Genomic DNA, 20732 nt, shown 5'->3' on the forward strand with positions numbered 1-20732 from the left:
GCCCGTTGCCAAGGCAATCACCGTGTTCAGACAGAGAGGTGTCACCTGCAGAACCCCCGAATACACATTCAACAAAAAAACAAACAGGGAAAAAAAAAGAGAAAAAAAAACACAGAGAGAGGCAGAAACATCCGGAAGGCAGAGAGAGCCAGCAAATGACCCATTATATTAAAAACAGATAACATTTGTTCGCTGGTGGGGTAACGTGTAGCGTGACATGAACCCAAGATCCCGGTTGAGGCCGTCCTCATGGGTGCGGAACTTGGCTATCAATTTCTGCTCGACGATTTTGCGTTGTCGTGTGTCTCGAAGGCCGCCTTGGAGTACGCTTACCCGAAGGTCGGTGGATGAATGTCCATGACTGCTGAAGTGTTCCCCGACTGGGAGGGAACCCTCCTGTTTGGCGATTGTTGCGCGGTGTCCGTTCATCCGTTGTCGCAGCGTCTGCATGGTCTCGCCAATGTACCATGCTCTGGGGCATCCTTTCCTGCAACATATGAGGTAGACAACGTTGGCCGAGTCACAGGAGTATGAACCATGCACCTGGTGGGTGGTGTCATCTCGTGTGATGGTGGTATCTGTGTCGATGATCTGGCATGTCTTGCAGAGGTTACCGTGGCAGGGTTGTGTGGCGTCGTGGACGCTGTTCTCTTCAAGAGCTTTCAAGAGAACAGCGTCCACGACGCCACACAACCCTGCCACGGTAACCTCTGCAAGACATGCCAGATCATCGACACAGATACCACCATCACACGAGATGACACCACCCACCAGGTGCATGGTTCATACTCCTGTGACTCGGCCAACGTTGTCTACCTCATACGTTGCAGGAAAGGATGCCCCAGAGCATGGTACATTGGCGAGACCATGCAGACGCTGCGACAACGGATGAACGGACACCGCGCAACAATCGCCAAACAGGAGGGTTCCCTCCCAGTCGGGGAACACTTCAGCAGTCATGGACATTCATCCACCGACCTTCGGGTAAGCGTACTCCAAGGCGGCCTTCGAGACACACGACAACGCAAAATCGTCGAGCAGAAATTGATAGCCAAGTTCCGCACCCATGAGGACGGCCTCAACCGGGATCTTGGGTTCATGTCACGCTACACGTTACCCCACCAGCGAACAAATGTTATCTGTTTTTAATATAATGGGTCATTTGCTGGCTCTCTCTGCCTTCCGGATGTTTCTGCCTCTCTCTGTGTTTTTTTTCTCTGTTTTTTTTTCCCTGTTTGTTTTTTTGTTGAATGTGTATTCGGGGGTTCTGCAGGTGACACCTCTCTGTCTGAACACGGTGATTGCCTTGGCAACGGGCAGTTGCAGGGGCAGTCTGTAAACACCATGTATTGTTCAATATGTATAAATGCGTAGGCTTCAAGGAGCTCTTGAAACATTTGCCTGAGGAAGGAGAAAATCTCCGAAAGCTTGTGAATTTAAAATAAAATTGCTGGACTATAACTTGGTGTTGTAAAATTGTTTACAATTATAAAAAAGGATACAGCCCAGCTACACTGTCTTCCAGAATTGAAAGCCTGCTGCACTCACCCATGAAGAATAGCCACTTGAGTAAGGTACCCGAGGGCTGCAGGTGCTTAGAAAACCGTAGATCAGGCCACGTAAGCATCTTCAGAGAGGAGGGGGAGGGGGGGGGGGAAATTGGGGATGAAAAACATCTTTAATGATGACAATTATGAAATAAAAGTGTCCTGTCTCGCAATTGAGGGACACGTTTATTTTCCTTCCAAGAAAAATCCTACCACATATCAATGGTTAGAGCAGAAACATTTCCAGAGAGACAAACTCAGCTCTAGGCAACTTCAGTCTGACTGTTAGCTACAATATATATACTGTATCAAGATCAGTATTTTGTGCGAACGTTCTACACGAAAATTTAAAAACACAACCTTGTTTTGATGCAGTAGTGGGCACTTTTCTGGGACAGACAAGCTTCACAACCGCACATATCATAAAAATAGGTAAAAAGGTCTTACAAGTTTTGGTTTCTTAGTGAGATTCAGCAAAACCTGGATTGTAACTTCAGTTCCTGAAAAGTCACATGAAACAAATTGTCCCAAGACAATTTCTTATTCCCTTCTTCTACTTAGAGTAGCCTAAAGACAACACTAACTTGGAACCCAGCAACTTTTAATTTTACCACAAACAAAAGTTCTGAGGGGAGAGTGTGTGTGTATATATTAGAGCTGGGAGAGAGATATAAGAAGAGCATGAAATAACTATCATTTGCTGCCCTCTACTGGAACGCACTAAACAATAAAAGTAGCGGCTGGCCTCAACTCACGACATCAGATGACATTTTTCGAGATTAACAAGCAGTTTCCCCAATAACTACAGCTGTTCTCCTCCCCAATTTGCAAATAAAATGCAATCTGTGTAGGTCTTTCACAGAAGCATTCCTACAGAAGCACAGTCATTTCGTTAATTTTATGGGAGATTTTCAACCCTTTGCATTTCTACAGCAAAAAAATTTTAAAGAACATAAAGGGGGAGATTTTCCATTACAGCCACAGTGGAGGCACACCTGGAGTTGCGCCAGTGCATTTAAGTATGCGTTAGTGCAGCGCTCACCATCAATCAAGAAAAGGACATCCAGTATTTTCCAAGATCTCCTTATTTACATAATTATGGAGCATTCCCACATTTGATTAGGCTCTGTACTGGAAGCGGCAATATATTCAAGGCCAACGGTTATAGAACAGCAGCTGCTGCATCTTAAAGGAGCACCTAGAAACATAGGATGATATAGCACAGAAGACCATTTGGCCCATTGTGTCTGTGCCAGCTCTTTGAAAGAGCTATCCAATTAAACCCATTCCCCTGCCCCTTCCCCATAGCCTTGCATATTTTTCCCCTTCAAGTATTTATCCAATTCCGTTTTGAAAGTTATTATTGAATCTTCTTCCACCACCCTTTCAGGCAATGTATTCCAGATCATAACATATTGTGTTAAAAAAAATTCTCCCTACCTCGCCTCTGCTTTTTTTTGCCAATTACCTTAATTCTGTGTCCTCTGCTTTCTGACACTTAGCCAATTTCGTATCCACTCTGTCACTGCCCCTTTAATCCCATGGGCTTCAATTTTTCTAACAAGTCTATGATGTGGTACTTTATCAAACGCCTTTTGAAAGACAATATACACAATATCAACCGTACCACCTTCATTAACCCTCTCAGTTACTTCCTCAAAGAACTCAATCAAGTTAGTCAAACAGGATTTTCCTTTAACAAATCCGTGCTGGCTGTCATTAATTAACTCATATACACCTGCAATTCCTGTTGTGATGAAACATTCACTGGCAATTCTTTTTGGCTGGACCTTTGAGGATCTGCAAGGGTTCAGGAAGAGGGAGAACTGTTCCCTTTTCTGATGCAGCTCTGGAGGTAATGCTGAGAGAGGTGAGCCAAAGAAGGGTTGCTATCTTTGCTTAGTGGGGCAGCCTCGCCAGAAGACGGCTGTACCGGCAGGTCAAAATACTGTCTGTGATCAGGATATTGGTAATCCTGATGAATAGAAAAGCACAACTGGAAGAAGTTGGCCACAGTAATTGTTTGCTGAAGTATTTCTTTCCACTGTTCTACAGCAGGACAGTAACACTGACCTTTACCTCCATAAGTTGTATATGCAAATGGAATTCTTGCTTATCTTTAGGGAACTCTGGCCAATCCAACACTATCACTAAGCAACCCACATTTAGACATGACACACCTTTCACACTCCAAGCAACCCTTTTAATAATGGTGGGTAGGGCCATAAAAGACTCCAGCAAACCCTGCTTGCATGTTCAAGCACTCGTGCTTTGGGAGGCACAGCGGCCAATTCCATAACAATGGCAGGGTTCAGGTTTCAACAATATATTTATCATTGCAGGAAGAAACGCATAACCAAGGGGAGAGGCTAGCAAATGGTGGGGGCACACCCTACCTGGAAATCCCTAACCCATTCAAAGGAATTAACCTGGAAACTAATGGGCATCACACCGTTGAGCACGTTAGAGAATGGCATTCTGTCATTTGGAAAGTCAGTAAGCCCCACATGACAATATGGCATGTTTGTCTGGTGAAATGTTAGAAGGAGTGTCTTGCTGATAGCAATAAATGCTTCTTTCCATTGTATTTTCATAGGGATGGCTGACTACCACAGCTTGCAGAGTCCCGAGACTCACTCCACACAGCACAGAAGGAGGCCATTCGGCCCATTATGCCTGTTCTGGCTCTTTGAAAGAGCTATCCAGTTAGTCCCACTCCCCTGCTCTTTCCCCATAGCCCTGCAAATTTATCCTTTTCAAGTATTTATCCAATTCCCTTTTGAAAGTTATTATTGAATCTGCTTCCACCATCCTTTCAATTGTAAACAATTTTACAACACCAAGTTATAGTCCAGCAATTTTATTTTAAATTCACAAGCTTTTGGAGGCTTCCTCCTTCCTCAGGTGAACGTTTGTTGGAAATCTGAGGAAGGAGGAAGCCTCCGAAAGCTTGTGAATTTAAAATAAAATTGCTGGACTATAACTTGGTGTTGTAAAATTGTTTACAATTGTCAACCCCAGTCCATCACCGGCATCTCCACATCATGACCATCCTTTCAGGTAGTGCATTCCAGATCATAACTCGCAGTGTAAAAAAATTTCTCCTCATCTCCCCCCTGGAGTTTTTTGACAATTATCTTAAATCTGTGTTCTCTGGTTACTGACTCTTCTGCCAGTGGAAACAGTTTCTTCCTATCTACTGTATCAAAATCCCCTCATAATTTTAAACATCTCTATTAAAATCTCCCCTTAACCTTCTCTGCTCTAAGGAGAACAACCCCAGCTTCTTCAATCTCCCCAAATAACTGAAGTCCCTCATCCCTGGTACTTTTTTATTAAATCTCCTCTGCACCCTCTCCAAGGCCTTGACATCCTTCCCGAAGTATGGTGCCCAGATTCGACACAATCCTCCAGCTGAAGCCTAACCAATGATTTATAAAGGTTTAGCATAACTTCCTTGCTTTTATACTTTATGCCTCTATTTATAAAGCCAAGGATCCCGTATGCTTTTTTAACAGTCTTCTCGACTTGTCCTGCCAGCTTCAAAGATTTGTGAACCCCCAGGTCTCTCTGTTCCAGCACCCTCTTTAAAATTATTTAATTTATAGAAATTTAATTTATATAGTCACTACACATACAGCAAGCACGAGACCAAGAATATTCATTCTGGGAAATCAGATGGGCAGAGAGCATGAGCTGAAACTCATTACAAATAAGGAGGAGTAGGTATAGGTGGTAGAAGAGGAACAGGAAGGGGTTGGCCTACAAAAGAAAACTACTTTCCGAGAACTGTCAATTAATTGTGTTGTTTGAGACAATGCAAAGCATCCTGTAAGGTGCGACAGCTAATATAGAAGAGTCCACTAGTCACATCAGTTGTTTATGACCATTTCGCAGAACTGCAGTCCACCCTGGAGCGTGGCCTCTCCAACAACATCTGCAGTAGAGACCCCTTAACAGAAGTCTTCAGCACAGCTATGGATTCTATAGGGAACATCATATGCTATAGAATTCTTGGGCTCCTCTGTCTGGATTGGTTCTGTCTGGATTCAGCATGCTAGGGAATCATCTGGACGGTGCCTTGACACAGGCCTTCAGGAAGCCAATTCCATTCCTGCAATCTGTCCTCACACAGATGGCAGGACACACTGAGGGAATGCCCAGCAGCAGAAACATGGCAAGAGTCAGCACAGATGAGATGTGTCTCTCAGAGTGACTCTGTCCATTGGACCCAGCAGACCCACTTAAATAACTCAATAAGTGGGCAAGCCCAGGTATCCATCACTGTATCAGCTGTGGCATCTGCGGTGGAAGTGCCTTCTTATCACCTTGCAGAAGAAGGCAACCGACAGAGCCACCAACAATCCCAGGAAGCCCTCGGGGACATACAGCAATCAGCCACTTCACTGCTTCCTCCCACAAGAGAAGCACCTGATTAAGTAGTAGGAGGCACTCACTACACAGTGAATAAGAGTTAGCTAAAAGACATTGACAACACACTGAGAAATAAATGCTTGGAATTCGATTTCAACTTTGTGCAGCGTTCATTTGCACTGGGCACATTTCTGTAGCAGATGAAAGGAATTGCATGCATAATGGTGGATATCAAATAGAGGATAATGTTGTGCATGGGATTTGGTGCACCAGTTCTTTGGGAACATGTATTCAGGAACACTTGTATAAGTGTTTCTTTCATTTTTAATTAAAATGGTTATCTATTACACTTGACGAAAAGTTCTGATGAAAGGAATTCGACCTGAAACGTTAACTCTGTTTCTTTCTCCACAGATGCTGCCTGACTTGCTGAGCTTCTCCAGCATTTTCTGTTTTCATTTCAGATTTCCAGCATTCGCAGTATTTTGCTTTTGATCTGTTAGATTTTGCTGGATTCATCTTTTGTGTACAGCTATAGTGCCGCTGGCAAATCTTCAGCCTGTGGCTCATTGGGCCAGAATTAGCTATCAAAATAACGGTGAGGCTAATGGTGCTCGCCATTATTTATGAGCAAATGGTACAGCAACTTCAGGCCAGGGGCAGATGCGTGGTTAAACTCAAATATCCAAAAGTTGCTATCCGAGTTGCACCGCTTTGCCGTTAGCTTCATGAAACCAGCATCTCGCTGTCTGCCTCACCACTGAAATGCATTGAATGGCGTGAAATTCCTGTATTCTCGCAGTAGATACAAACTAAACTCGTCACAGAAAGTTAAGTCATCCATTTCATTCTAAGTACCCTTTTAACAACATGATAAGTGTTAATTACTGCCAGTCAACCTCCCTGAAGTGTGAAGTCTCAATCCTTCAGGTTTTAATTGTTGTTGAAGATTTTAAAAATGTAAAATTATACATTTTAAATTATTTTCTACTTTTCCTATCTGTCTCTTTTTCTCTCTCTCTCTCTCAATCCAATCTTTCTTTCCAACTCTTTATTTTTCTTTCTGTACCTCATCTGGCATTGAATTCACCCACTCTAATTTACACTTCCTCCTCAGTTGCTTGTCCTGTCCCAGATGCCCTGTTTCCTTCGCTGCAATGTTATCAGCTCACACTTTAAGCAACTTGCCACGCCAAAAATGTCAAAACCTAAACGTGCACGGGCAAGTCTAACCAATGGCAGATGCCGTTAGATGCAGTGCCAAAGCAAATTATGGCCCATTATCTCTGTCTTCTTCTGGCCTTTCCTGACTCTCATCTTGCACCCGCTGCATGGTGACTTCTCTCCTGGTAGCAGAATTGTGCAGCATCTGGCACACCACTATCACGGAGACCTTTTCAGGGGTGTACTGCAGCACACAGACCTATCCAGACAGCAGAATATTTGTTTCAGCATGCCTACTGTATGTTCTATTGTGGAGCCATGTGCCTTATTATATTTCCTTTCTGTTGCTGTTCTTGAATTCTACACTGTTTTTAGCCACGGCTGGATAGAGTACCCTTTAGTTTCTCCCATCTCCACCCTGCTCTCTACAAGCTCATCTCTTCCACGAAACTCACCTCCTGTGCCCTTGATTCCCTTTCCTAAATGCTGACCATTCATTCAATTTCCTGGTCCCTGTGCCTGCCGATATTGTTAGTAGCTCACTTTGCTCAGACATTGCCCTTTCCTTTTTCAAAACTGCAATCATCACTCCGCTGTTCGAAAAACCCACCCATGACTCATCTGTCCTCTCCAACCACCACCCCATGCCTAACCTCCCTTTTCTCACCAAGGTGCTTGAACACGTTGTCACCTCCCAACTCCATGCTCAGCTCTCCCAAAACTCGCTGTTCAAATCCCCCCAGTTCAGCTTCTGCCTTGCTCCTAACATCGAGACCACCCTGGCTAAAATTACAGATCACATTCTCTGTGACTGTAACTTCAATGTGCTTTCCCGCCCCGATATTGAACACAGTTGACTATACCATTCTCCATGCACAATCCCATTATCCATGCTTTTGTCAACTCTAGATTTCATTTTTCTAACATCCTCCTTGCCAGTATTCCATCCTCCTTTTTCCGCGAACTCCAACTTGTACAATGCACAGCTGCCCGTGTCCTGGCCAGCTCTCCCATCATTCCTGTCCTCACTGATCTACACTGGCTCCTTGTCTCGCAACACATTGCATTTAAACTCATCGTCCTCATCTTCAATTTCGTCCATGGCCTTGTTCCCATACTATCTTTTCAACCTCCATCAGCCCCTTCCTGCATACTTCAATCCCTCCAACTATGGTCTACTGTGCATTCTCCCTCCTCCTTTTGCCCTACCACTGGGCAGCCTTCAATCCTATTGGCCCTAATTGCTTGAACTTGCTTTTGAAACACCTCTACCTCTCTACTTCTTTCTTCACCTTTAAATGCTTTCTTAAACCCATCTTTTCGACCAGGCTTTCAGTTGCCTCTCCTAACTCTCCCACCATGACTCACGGCCTGATCCTTTTTTTTTTAAAAAGAGGAATTCTCTCTGTAAAGTGCCTTGGAACCTTTTTCTACATTAAAGCTTCTATATATGTTGTAGTGGTGAATCGGAGGATACACTTTTATAAAAGCAGTAACTTCAGAAAAACTAATTATAACCTATTATTTGTGTGGTTTTGTACAAGGATATAATTTAAAATTTTCTTTTGCAGTATATTGAGAAGGGTCACATCTTCCCACACATTTCCATATTACTTAAACTCAGCTCGACCTTAGGCTGTCAACACAGTGAGGAATATTAGGAATGACATTTCTGATCAGCAAGAGTGACACATACCAAACCCTTTTGAATGCAAGATACTGTGCTTACTCTTACCATAACAGACATCAAGATACCTTCCTATTGAGTCATACTTGTGGTGCCTGCACCTCTGGACTGTAAGGTCCCACAAACAGCAAACAAAAATGAATGACCAGTTTAACTGTTTTTAGGGGGTTGGTTGAACAGCTGGAAGTATGTGAAGTAAAACTGCAACCTGAGATTGAGCCAAACAGCACCACCTGGCTCTGCCTGGAAAAGGCAGCATCAACCTTATTAATGTTACTTTAAATTGAACATTTATCATGAAAGGTTTACAACAAGGCGTGGTCACACCCATGAGAGACTGATTTGCAGAATTAAATCTAAATTAGGAGAATCATCATGGTGGAATTGTTCCCTTTGAGGGTACAAAGTAATTTGTAAATTCCCCTGACCTGGTTTTTATTTACAGAAATGCTCTGTATCTTGGATGAGTACCAGTAATTTTACTGGAATCTTCGAGGTTCTTTCTCTCTCACTTATTGGATCATGGAGCTGTCAACATCATGGAAATATAAATGAGTAACTGTTACTTCTAATGTAGAGAGCCCTGAAAGGATGAGCATATGTAACAGCCTGGAAAAAAAAAACTGAAACTCCAGCTGTACAAAGCAAGGACCAAGAGAGACTGAAACCCCTGAGAAAGGTTGGGTTTTGATGACAAAGCTGGCTGGACAGATTCCCAAAAGGACAAGGGCAATTTATAGGAACGTTTCAATACATTTGAGTTATTTAGATTTTTGGGTGTTTGTTATGTTATAAATGTTATCGTTAGGTGTATATAGTCAGCTCATTGGGGATGCATGTGACCAAAAAGGTAGGAGTTGAAAAGGCAAACAGGCACCATGATCCAGAGAATTTGCCAATACTGCTCTGACGCAGCTGCTAGGAGATGCTCCCCACACCAAGGGGAAGCATCGGGTTTTCACTCTCCACCTCACTTATGTTGCGTGGCTGAATTCAGATAGAGATTGACCTCCATCCCAATACTTCAAGGCACCACAAGTTGCTGCTGTAATTCACTACACTGCTCTATGATGTGTTATTTTCCCCTGGAAATTGAGGTAGTGGAGAGAAGCAGGAAGAGAGTGTATTATAATTTGATGAGTAATATGCTAGAGGTAAAGTTAAGTGGCTTATTATGTTAATTATTTCAATAGTTCTGAGTGTAGTGTAGGCTAATTATTTGAATAATTAACATTTTCAGTGTCCACTAAAATAGACTTATTAGGCCAGCAGCATGTACATCATTAGATTGGTGCAGTGTGTAATGCTGTGCTAATGTGATAAATTATGTCTTTGTGTCAGAATCAGAATCTTTGACATAGTGACACAAGCAACAGTCTTGTGTCAAGAGTTACAGTAATTGTCCTTTACTAAGATGCTGAAATAAGGCAACCAAAGTTTACCAGTGTAGTTGCTGGTACCTGCTCAAATTGAATGCCACAACAGACCTAGTTTGGGCTGTTTCATGTTTGGAAGCTAACTTATTGGAACTAATTAGTCAAGTGCTAGGGGAAGTTAGAACAATGCAGTCTTTTTTATTTACAAAACAAACTCCAGATCTGGCGAAAGAAAATTAATTCTTAAGTGTAACTGAAACATTTTGTAATTAGCAATGTTCCCAGTATGGTCACTTTCAAAAGAAGTGGAAAAATGGATTTCAATTTTAAAAATATGGGGGATAATTTTGACTCTGTGCAATGATATAAAATGGGTGATTTTTTTTTATTCGTTCATGCGATGTGGGCATCGCTGGCAAGGCTGGCATTTATTCTCCATCCCTAATTGCCCTCGAGAAGGTGGTGGTGAGCCACCTTCTTGAACCACTGCAGTCCATGTGGTGAAGGTTCTCCCACAGTGCTGTTAGGAAGGGAGTTCCAGGATTTTGACCCAGCGACAATGAAGGAACGGCGATGTATTTCCAAGTCGGGATGGTGTGTGACTTGGAGGGGAACGTGCAGGTGGTGTTGTTCCCATGTGCCTGCTGCTCTTGTCCTTCTAGTGGTAGAGGTCGAGGATTTGGGAGGTGCTGTCGAAGAAGCCTTGGCAAGTTGCTGCAGTGCATCCTGTGGATGGTACACACTGCAGCCACTGTGTGCTGGTGGTGAAGGGAGTGAATGTTTAGGGTGGTGGATGGGGTGCCAATCAAGCGGGCCACTTTGTCCTGGATGGTGTCGAGCTTCTTGAGTGTTGTTGGAGCTGCACTCATCCAGGCAAGTGGAGAGTATTCCATCACACTCCTGACTTGTGCCTTGTAGATGGTGCAAAGGCTTTGGGGAGTCAGGAGGTGAGTCACTCACCGCAGAATACCCAGCCTTTGACCTGCTCTTGTAGCCACAGTATTTATATGGCTGGTCCAGTTAGGTTTCTGGTCAATGGTGACCACCAGGATGTTAATGATGGGGGATTCGGCGATGGTAATGTCGTTGAATGTCAAGGGGAGGTGGTTAGACTCTCTTTTGTTAGAGATGATCATTGCCTGGCACTTGTCTGGCGCGAATGTTACTTGCCACTTATCAGCCCAAGCCTGGATGTTGTCCAGGTCTTGCTGCATGCAGGCTCGGACTGCTTCATTATTTGAGGGGTTGCGAATGGAACTGAACACCGTGCAATCATCAGCGAACATCCCCATTTCTGACCTTATGATGGAGGGAAGGTCATTGATGAAGCAGCTGAAGATGGTTGGGCCTAGGACACTGCCCTGAGGCTGAGATGATTGGCCTCCAACAACCACCACCATCTTCCTTTGTGCTAGGTATGACTCCAGCCACTGGAGAGTTTTCCCCAATTCCCATTGATGTCAATTTTACTAGGGCTCCTTGGTGCCACACTCGGTCAAATGCTGCCTTGATGTCAAGGGCAGTCACTCTCACCTCACCTCTGCAATTCAGCTCTTTTGTCCATGTTTAGACCAAGGCTGTAATGAGGTTGGGAGCCGAGTGGTCCTGGCGGAACCCAAACTGAGCATCGGTGAGCAGGTTATTGGTGAGTAAGTGCCGCTTGATAGCACTGTCGACGACACCTTCCATCACTTTGCTGATGATTGAGAGTAGACTGATGGGGTGGTAATTGGCTGGATTGGATTTGTCCTGCTTTTTGTGGACAGGACGTACCTGGGCAATTTTCCACATTGTCGGGTAGATGCCAGTGTTGTAGCTGTACTGGAACAGCTTGGCTAGAGGCCCAGCTAGTTCTGGAGCACAAGTCTTCAGCACTACAGCCAGATGTTGTTGGGGCCCATGGCTTTTGCTGTATCCAGTGCATTCAGCCGTTTCTTGATATCACGTGGAGTGAATCGAATTGGCTGAAGACTGGCTTCTGTGATGGTGGGGATATCAGGAGGAGGCTGAGATGGATCATCCACTTGGCACTTCTGGCTGAAGATGGTTGCAAACTCTTCAGCCTTGTCTTTTGCACTCATGTGCTGGACTCCGCCTTCATTGAGGATGGGGATGTTTGCAGAGCCTCCTTCTCCCGTTAGTTGTTTAATTGTCCACCACCATTCACGACTCTATGTGGCAGGACTGCAGAGCTTTGATCTGATCCGTAGGTTGTGGAATCGCTTAGCTCTGTCTATAGCATGTTGCTTCCACTGTTTAGCATGCATGTAGTCCTGAGTTGTACCTTCACCAGGTTGGCACCTCATTTTTCGGTATGCCTGGTGCTGCTCCTAGCATGCTCTTCTACACTCCTCATTGAACCAGGGTTGATCCCCTGGCTTGTTGGTAATGGTAGAGTGAGGAATATGCCGGGCCATGAAGTTACAGATTGTGCTGGAATACAATTCTGCTGCTGCTGATGGCCCACAGTGCCTCATGGATGCCCAGTTTTGAGCTGCTAGATCTGTTCTGAATCTATCCCATTTAGCACGGTGGTAATGCCACACAACACGTTGGATGGTGTCCTCAGTGCGAAGACGGGACTTCGTCTCCACGAGGACTGTGCGGTGGTCACTCCTACCAATACTGTCATGGACAGATGCATCTGCGACAGGTAGATTGGTGAGGACGAGATCAAGTAAGCTTTTCCCTCGCGTTGGTTCGCTCACCACCTGCCGCAGGCCCAGTCTGGCAGCTATGTCCTTCAGGACTCGGCCAGCTCGGTCAGTAGTGGTGCTATTGAGCCACTCTTGGTGATGCACATTGAAGTCCCCCACCCAGAGTACGTTCTGTGCCCTTGCTACCCTCAGTGCTTCCTCCAAACTGATAGCGAATCAGTAGCCCATTTTACATCTCTCCTGATTTCTATTTCCATCAGGAGAAATGTAATATGGGCTGCCAATTCGTTATCACCCATTTTACACTGTCACACAAAGTCAAAATCACCTCCATAGACTTCTGGCATCCGGATTACATTCTAAAAATTTCCAGTTCAATGGTCATTTTTGTTAGTCAATAGGAAAAAATTTAAATGCCTTATTTTGTATAAAGGTAAATTTATGGTGGAGAACTGCACTTGCAGGAAGTTTGTTCTTCTTCCCACAATGAAGATGTGAATAAAGTACTAATGTGACATATATCAATGAGTAAATAATGTACAGCCTGGACCTGATGTGTATGGAGAAATATCAAGCAGTCCAAGCTTTCTGCCAGGAGGCAGAGACAACAATACTTCATAAATATCATAGCACAACACTATAGGGGGAAGGACAGCACAACAAAAGAGCACAAAGAGCAATGAGCCTTTCCAACACCACCTCAAAACAAGTAGGAAGAAATCTCAAACCCCACCAGCTATTCTGCACCCTCCCACTTCTAATCCAACCCTCCTCCAAACACTGTGACTGTACCAACAGGCTTAATGTATACTCCTACAAATTCTGTGCAAACAAAACATACAATTCAATCAGTATCTAAAACCAATGAAAAATTTAACAGCTTTTTTTTTAAAAAGTAAATCAATACAAAACACTGCCACAATATTTTCAGAACTGTAGGTAGAAACATTTCTTAATTGGTAGAGTCATATAGTTTATTATTAATATGGGAATCAGACACTCCAGCCTGGTAATTTTGCTTCTCGTGAATTATCACAATCCTTTACCACAAAGCAAGAATCCTGAAACAGTTTCTCAGCCATGACTTCAAACATGCACAAAGGAGAGGTTTGGTAAAGATAATATTCTGCTGAAAACCATAATAACCAAAGCAAATCAGATATCCAGTTGCAGAGTTCCAGTTCAGTCTCTTAAAACTATGGGCAAAATTAGGTCAGAAGATTACTTAGATATAATCGAAGGTTATCTTAATAACAATCCTTTATATATTACTAACAAAATCTCTTAAAATATACATTTTCTGTAAATTATAAAAGCAACCTCTGAAACTACAGTCTACTTTGTAATTAAGCTAAATTACAATCTTAATAAAAATCAAAAAACTGCAAATGCTAGAAATCTGAAACAAAAACAACCCAGGTTCTGCTCTGCCCAAAGTATCAACCTGTGTTAATAAACACCAAGCAAAAAATGACATTTTGAACATTTAACATTGTGATAAAATGACTTTTTTGAAAGTTATTAAAATTATAGCTCCATAAATTAGTAGTTTGTGACCACCTTTTCAAAATGTAATTCTGATGTTTCTTAATGGAGTGGCTATCGCTTGTTTCCAATGAAATCTAACTAATGAAATGTATTGTAATTCATATATACAACATAAAACACTTGGCTGAAAAAAAAACTTGCATTTACATAGTACCTTTAACATAGAAAACATCCCACGGCACTTTATGTAGGGGGTAGTAAAAAAAAGAGGAACGGATGCCAAGCCATGGAGGAAGAGATTAGAAGGGGTAGCCAAAAGCTTGGTCAAAAAGATAAGTTTTGCGAAGGAGAGAGAGGAGAAGCAGAGAAGTTTAGTAAGCGAGTTCCAGAGAGTAAGGCCAAGGCAGCTGAAGGCTCTGCCATAAATGGTGGGCAAAAGGGCGAGATGCATAGCAGGTTAGAGTCAGAGGTACAAAAGGAGGAAATACAGGCCCACAGGAGGTTGCAGGGATAGGTGTGTGAGGCTGTGGTGGGACGAGTACGAGGATTTTAAATTTAATGCGTTGTGGGCTGATGGTCAATGGGGATGGGGTGAGTACGACTAAGTGGAGGACAGGATACAGGTGGCTGAGTTTTGGACCAGTTGGAGTCTATGGAGGGTGAGTATGGGAGGCCAGCAAAGAGGACACGTGAGTAAATGAGGCTCAAGGTGACAAAAATGCAGAAAAGGGTTTCAGCAGTTCCTTAGCTTATACCCCTATGTTTCAAGAGGCAATAAACACTGTCTGAAAACACTATTTAGTATTTCTTGGTTTGGTGAGTTATTACCTGGTACAAATATTGCAGACAAATTCCTTGTTTGGTTTCTTTGTCTTAATTCGAGGCTCCTTCTCCTCGTGCCTTCTACTTGTCAGACCATTTTCATTTTCTCTCCTCTTTTCCTTTGTCTTCTGATGGACTTGTCTGCGGTGTTTATTCATCTGCCGCCTGTACTTGAATGTCCGTCCACAAAACTGGCAGAGAAATGGCCTTGCTCCGTTATGCTTTGCCATGTGTTCCTTCAGTTCAACTCTGACAAAAGCAGAAAATAATTCCATCTCATGCTGCAAAATAAAAAGCAGATCACCCTGCTCATACATAAATTGCTGTATATTGAACAGATTTAGAGATAATAGAAAAAAAAAGGCCCAATGATCGATTTTCAAGCTGAGAAAAATGAGTTTTCACCATTTTTTAAAACTTTTCTTCTCCCTTCATTTTTGTCTCCATTCCTTCTAGAGATGCAGACTCTTGTTGTGGCATGGTTCCATAGGAAGACACCATTTACATTGAGTCTACAGCACAGAAACAGGTCATTTGGCCCAACTGGTCTATGCCGGCGATTACACTCCACACAAGCCTCCTCCCTCTCTACTTCATCTAACCCTATTGGCATATCCTTCTATTCCTTTCTCCCTCATGTGCTTATCTAGCTTCCCCTTAAAAGCATTTATGCTATTCGCCTCAACTACTCCATGTGGTAGCACGTTCCACATTCTTACCACTCTTTGGGTAAAGGGATTTCTCCTGAATTCCCTATTGGTTTTATTAGTGACTATCTTATATTTATGACATGTAGTTTTGGACTCCCCCACCAGTGGAAACATTTTCTCTAAGTTTACCCTTTCATTATCTTAAAGGCCTCTATCAGGTCACCCCGCAGCTTCCTCGTTTCTAGAGAAGAGAGCCCCAGCCTTTCTTGATAAGTATATCCTCTCAGTTCTGGTATCATCCTTGTGAATCTTTTTTGCGTCTTCTCCAATGCTTTTATATCCTTTTTATAATTATAGAGACCAGAACTATGCACAGTATTCTAAGTGTGGTCTAACCAAGGTTCTATACAAGTTTAACATAACTTCTCTGCTTTTCAATTCTATCCCTCTAGAAATGAACTCCAGTGCTTTGCTTGCCTTTTTTATGGCCTTATTAACCTGCGTCACTACTTTTAGTGATTTATGTATCTGTACCCCGAGATCCCTTTGCCCCCAACCTAGTTTAGACTCTTATTATCCAATTAGTATGTGGCCTCCTCATTCTTCCTACCAAAATGCACCACCTCACACTTATCTATATATAAATTCATTTGCCAATTACACGCCCATACTATAAGATTATTCATGTCTTTTTAACGCTTTCTTCCTTTGTATTAACTACACCCAACAATTTCGTGTCAACCGCAAATTTTGCAATTGTATTTCTGATTCCAGAGTCCAAATCGTTGATGTAAATTGTGATCATCAGTGGTCCTAGCACCAATCTCTGTGGAATACCACATCCCATCTTTTGCTAGTCTAAGTAGCTACTCTTAACCCCTACTCTCTGGGGTTTACTACCATTCTTCATGTCTGAGCCTAGACACTGTAGGGGTGACTTTAACCCTGCCCATCCAGCAGAAACGGGTGGGCAGGCAGTTAAAGTCACCCAGAAGGACCCCACTAGTTTCCAGCAGGTGCCCTTCTGAGCAGGCAGGAAGGGCACCTGCTGGAAACTAGTGGGGTCCTTCTTTAAATATGCAGATCCTACTCTGATGACATCATTAAGGCCTGACTGCTATTTTAACCATGTGCCTGAGCAGAGAAACCATTGTGGCTTTCCCACCAGGTCAACCTAGTGGGAGGAAGAGCCAGGATCAAAAGTGGTAAGTCTTTTAAACTTTTTTTTTAAACTTTCCTTGTGGGGCCAGGAGGAGCATATTGGGGATGTATTTTATAGACAATAGGGGGATTGTGTTTTACAGATGGTGTTGAGCATGCATTTTATGGACCATAGTGAGGGTTTATTTTATGGATAATATTGCCTTCTCTGATGTGCGCTTCTGACTTGCAGGCCGATGAGTTGTTTTGTGCCTATCCAACCATGGGCCTTGGGTAGGGGGTAGTGTTGTTGTTTTTGCCTGTTGTAAATTAAAATGTGGGCATCATGTGCCTTTAAATAGTATAAAGGATCCTGTATGCCAGAAAAAGGAAGTTTAGAAATTGCTTTATGATGACCTTCAAACCTAATCTCGATTCAAGCAGTGTTTTTTTATATTGGTAAACAAACAGGAACTACACATGATTTTTATTATAAAAACCTGCTTTTTAGGGAAGCTTTAACTACTGAGGTTTTACTAAGACAGGTGGATTAATTCTTAGATTTATCCTTTCATAATCCCTGTCCTCTGTTCCTGACTCAGGAGGTAAGAAAAGTCTGGGCTGTACATTTCTCCATTAACACTATGCATGCTGATTCCAGTTAATTACCCACTGAGTACTATAAAGCACTTACATTCTGAAGAATCTCTTGTCACACTCAGTGCACCCGTGTGGCTTAATACTGCTGTCATGGTTGCATAGATGTTTATAAACCTTGCTCCATGCTTTATCTGATAAAAAGAAAATACAATTTGTTTTAAATCAACACAGTGCTTATGGCTTTGATCAATACTTTAAACGGGAAGGAAGCTCTATTTGGGTGGAGGAAAGAGTCCCTTTCGCTCAAAAGTATTCCTCTATATATAGGAAAAATACCCATGTATACAAATAGTCATTTACATTTTTACAAAACATCTGTGCTGAGTTAGCTGTTCTCAGCTAGGGCAGGCAATATTAGGGATGCAACAATTAGTGTTACCGTTAAGGGGGGAAAAATATCCAGGGTTCCAGTTCCTGATCACTGTTCAGCAATCCCCTGCTGGATTTGTGAATGTTGGGTCAGGACAGGGTTGTGATGACACCCACAGTCAAATAATCGGCTGACTGTTGCTATCAAATCTCACAAATGAGTTACAGTAACTTGGGTAAAACACAGCAGGGTGACCACTGCCTGTGCAACTGTGAAAGGAGTCACTGCCTTCACAAAAGCAGACGAGGGGAGAAAACTAGTGAGAAAAAGGTGACGGTGATGATTTTTTAATCAAACAGAGATCTGCAAAATCATCTCTCCTTGTCGCCAGGCTGCTTCACAAATGTCACTGACCGGGATAAGTCCCATACATTCTGGAGCGACTTCACTAATTGCATGGTGGCTGCAACTTCAGACCAGCCTGGGAGCCAGTCTGGATCTGCTAATTCCCACCCCCCCACAACAAAAAAAAACACACTACCAGATGGGTATGACATATGCACAGCATATTTCGATAAATCAGATGATACACTGTTTCATAACAGGAATGTTATACCATGTTATGCACAATGTGTTATTTTGCTGCAAATCTACAGCTATGTTTAACCTGGCTTATAAAGCCACATAGTCTAATTGTTACTTATTCATGACAAAGCTGAGGTCAATTGGATGTTTATTACTGTTGGTAAAGAAAATCTGCATATTGAAAGACGCTTGTAAATTTCCACGTCAAAAAAAAGCAGCACAAAAACAGTGCCTCTTTAAAATGTATTTTCGACACTTAGAAATGTGACAGACTCAAAATATTTCTGTACACTAGCAGATCACCCATTGCACTGCTCACACCGAGTCAAAGGATTATCATTGTACAATGATTAGAATTTGTACAGACCACATTTTAATCAGGCATTGTTTAGGTACATGTGTGAACACTGATCCTGAGGTGTAAATGCATCTCTGATTACTCTGCCCAGTTAAAGTTTTGGGATGATAATGAAACCTTCAATTTTCTCCCAAGTTCCCTTGGAATATGCATCACTTTTTAAAATTAATTCCTGGGATATGGGCAAGGCCAGCATGTATTGCCCATCTCTAATTGCCTTAATAAGGTGGTAAGCACTTTGATACAACTGAGTGCCTTGCTAGGCCACTTCAAAGGGCAGTTAAGAGTCAAGCACATTGGTGTGGGACTGAAGTCACATACCGGGTAAAGACGGCAGGATTTCCCTCCCCCCCCCCCCCCCCCCCCACCCCTGCTGATGGACAACACCGAACCAGTTGGGTTTTTAGGACAATCTGACAGCTTCATGGTCACTTTTATTGACACCAGCTTTTTGTTTCCAGATTTTTAAAAACTGAATTCAAATTCTCAAACTGTCATGGTGGGATTTGAACTCCTGTTGGCTGGATTACTAGACCTCTGGATTACTAGTCCAGTAAAATAACCACTACTTGTAACTGTTGCTGGGCCATCTCACTGTAAATTATGCTATTATAATTATTTTCAAACTAGAAATAAGCATTCTTTGTGGTGTAGCATTTATAGAAAGAATAAGAGTATGCATTTATATAGTGCCTTTCATGACCTCAGGATTTCCCCAGGCCCTTCTCAACCAATGAAGTCACTGTTGTAATGTAGGCAAATGCAACAAGTCCCACAAACAGTGATGAAACAAATGAGCAGATAATCTGTTTTAGTGGTGTTGTCTGAGGGATAAATATTGGCCAGGACACTGGGGAGAACTCCCCGCTCTTCTTCAAACAGTGCCATGAGATCTTTTACGTCCACCTGAAAAAGAGCAGACAGGGCCTCGGTTTAACGGCTCATCCGATAGACGGCATCTCTGACAGTGCAGTACTGAGGGAGTCCTGCACAAACATGTCAGCCTTGAGATTGTGTTCAAATCTCTGAAGTGGGCTTGCACCCATGACCTTCTGATTCAGAGATGAAAGTGCAACCCACTGAGCCAAGGTTAACATTTACGTATAGTTGACTGCATTGAAAATGGATTATACTGGTTAGCTGAACATATAACTTCAGCGACACTAGATATTAAATTAACTTATACAGTATTTAACTTGGGCAGTGCCATAGCATAGTGTCCCATGTTACTGTGCCACAGAATGGTATGGCACCTAGTTCACATTACAAGATATTTTGACACAGGGAGGCACAGACCTGAGGCCAGATGCGTTATCCCAGCAATTAAGAAAAATAAACAAGCAAAGTGAACCACTGCAAACCACTTTTATACACCTTTAAATATTGAATGATGTTAGCAAAAGTGTGGGAACACATTGTCAGTGACAGAAATCATATGCAATGCAAAGTTAACAAATACAAGATAACAGTAGTTTATCAATTGGTCAGTAGCAGAACAAAATAAAAGTTATCAGAAGTACAGATAAGATAACTGGAATTTGTTAACATTGTGGCAATACGGCAATGGACAAAACCTACTTTCTTGAAATTGTAAATGCGCTTTTAGAAAAAAAACTAAAAATAGCTGGCAGGGAGGGCCTGTGGAGTAAAAGTTGAATTTCTAAAGTACGAATAATCTTCTCCTTTATCAAAAGTGTTATTTCTGTTTCCATTACAGGATTATACTGAAATCCCCATGGGTGAATTTTCATTCTGACAAATTACATGGAAAGACATGCAACAGTACAAATAAAGTTTGCTTTTTAAAAAAAAAATTAGCAGGACTGAAATTAAAGACCAGTCCATGCTCCAAACTGGGGATGGGCTTTCCAGGAAATATTGTACAAGCCCACTGTCTCCCTCAATTACCTGGAT

General features: G+C 42.6%; 1 protein-coding gene across 1 annotated transcript in view; it reads right to left on the minus strand.

The window, feature by feature from the left end:
* The window catches only part of si:dkey-154p10.3 (oocyte zinc finger protein XlCOF6), a 46291-nt gene that overhangs the window by 16987 nt on the left and 8572 nt on the right, over positions 1-20732 (minus strand). The window contains exons 3-4 of the mRNA XM_068001773.1: positions 17600-17696; positions 15122-15364 (exon numbers count right to left, since the gene is read on the minus strand). Coding sequence (XP_067857874.1) covers positions 15122-15364; positions 17600-17696 — 340 coding nt within the window. The remainder of the gene's footprint in view (positions 1-15121; positions 15365-17599; positions 17697-20732) is intronic.

The sequence above is a fragment of the Heptranchias perlo genome, chromosome 2 (genome assembly GCF_035084215.1).
Source record: "Heptranchias perlo isolate sHepPer1 chromosome 2, sHepPer1.hap1, whole genome shotgun sequence".
In the NCBI taxonomy this organism is placed as follows: domain Eukaryota; kingdom Metazoa; phylum Chordata; class Chondrichthyes; order Hexanchiformes; family Hexanchidae; genus Heptranchias; species Heptranchias perlo.